Source organism: Penaeus monodon, chromosome 31, assembly GCF_015228065.2.
Source record: "Penaeus monodon isolate SGIC_2016 chromosome 31, NSTDA_Pmon_1, whole genome shotgun sequence".
Taxonomy (NCBI): domain Eukaryota; kingdom Metazoa; phylum Arthropoda; class Malacostraca; order Decapoda; family Penaeidae; genus Penaeus; species Penaeus monodon.
Genome location: NC_051416.1, coordinates 4,181,060 through 4,181,754, shown reverse-complemented (window position 1 = coordinate 4,181,754; position 695 = coordinate 4,181,060). Strand labels below are relative to the sequence as shown.

The 695-nt window shown below is 39.9% G+C and overlaps 1 protein-coding gene across 1 annotated transcript in view; it reads left to right on the top strand.

Moving 5' to 3' along the window:
• Positions 1-689, top strand: part of LOC119593004 (kinesin-like protein KIF3A) — a gene marked incomplete in the record, with an annotated part of 23,998 nt that extends 23,309 nt beyond the window's left edge. The window contains 1 exon segment of the mRNA XM_037941894.1: positions 328-689. Coding sequence (XP_037797822.1) covers positions 328-468 — 141 coding nt within the window.
• Positions 690-695: the final 6 nt, after the last annotated feature.

Genomic DNA, 695 nt, shown 5'->3' with positions numbered 1-695 from the left:
CTCTCACATGCATTAACCTCCTGAAAGCTAACCCAGAAAGGGAATTAGGCTTGCATGTATTTCCCATAAATGAGGATTTCCCAGTGTACTTTATTCTTTGCTTAAAGGGAAGGAGGCTTTGGCCACACACACACAATACATGTAAGCACACTTGTATGTAAAGATATGTTGTAATGCATACACTGTATCAATGAAATTCTGTAGAACAGCAGTATAATTCTTGGTGTTTCAATATGCATCTAATACCTATATCATGATAGGAATTAAAATCAGCCAGTGTTTTCAGCCATGACATAAAGCCTTATAACCTTCTGCTTTATATTCCAGAATCAAGATGGGGATATGTGGCAGGTCTACAAGACATACAGTCCCGAGGTGTACACAAAACCTGCTGCCAAACCGCTTAGAAAGAAATCAGGCATTCCGAGACCCAAACACGCCAGGTCTGCCAGGAAATACGACAAGTAGTTTCAACTCCTTCCCAAATGGCTTGGTTTCCAAGGGTGATATAGATTTTTGTGGTGTGAAGACAGCGTTGAGAGAGGAGTTATGAGCCAGTTTATTTCCAGCAGTGAGAAGTAAGAATAGCACCATGCATCTAAAATTGGAACTGAACTGTGTGTATGGAAATGAGCTTTATAAGTGGTAGTATAATAAACCAAAATAGAGTAAGAGATGGAGATGGAAATCTCCAC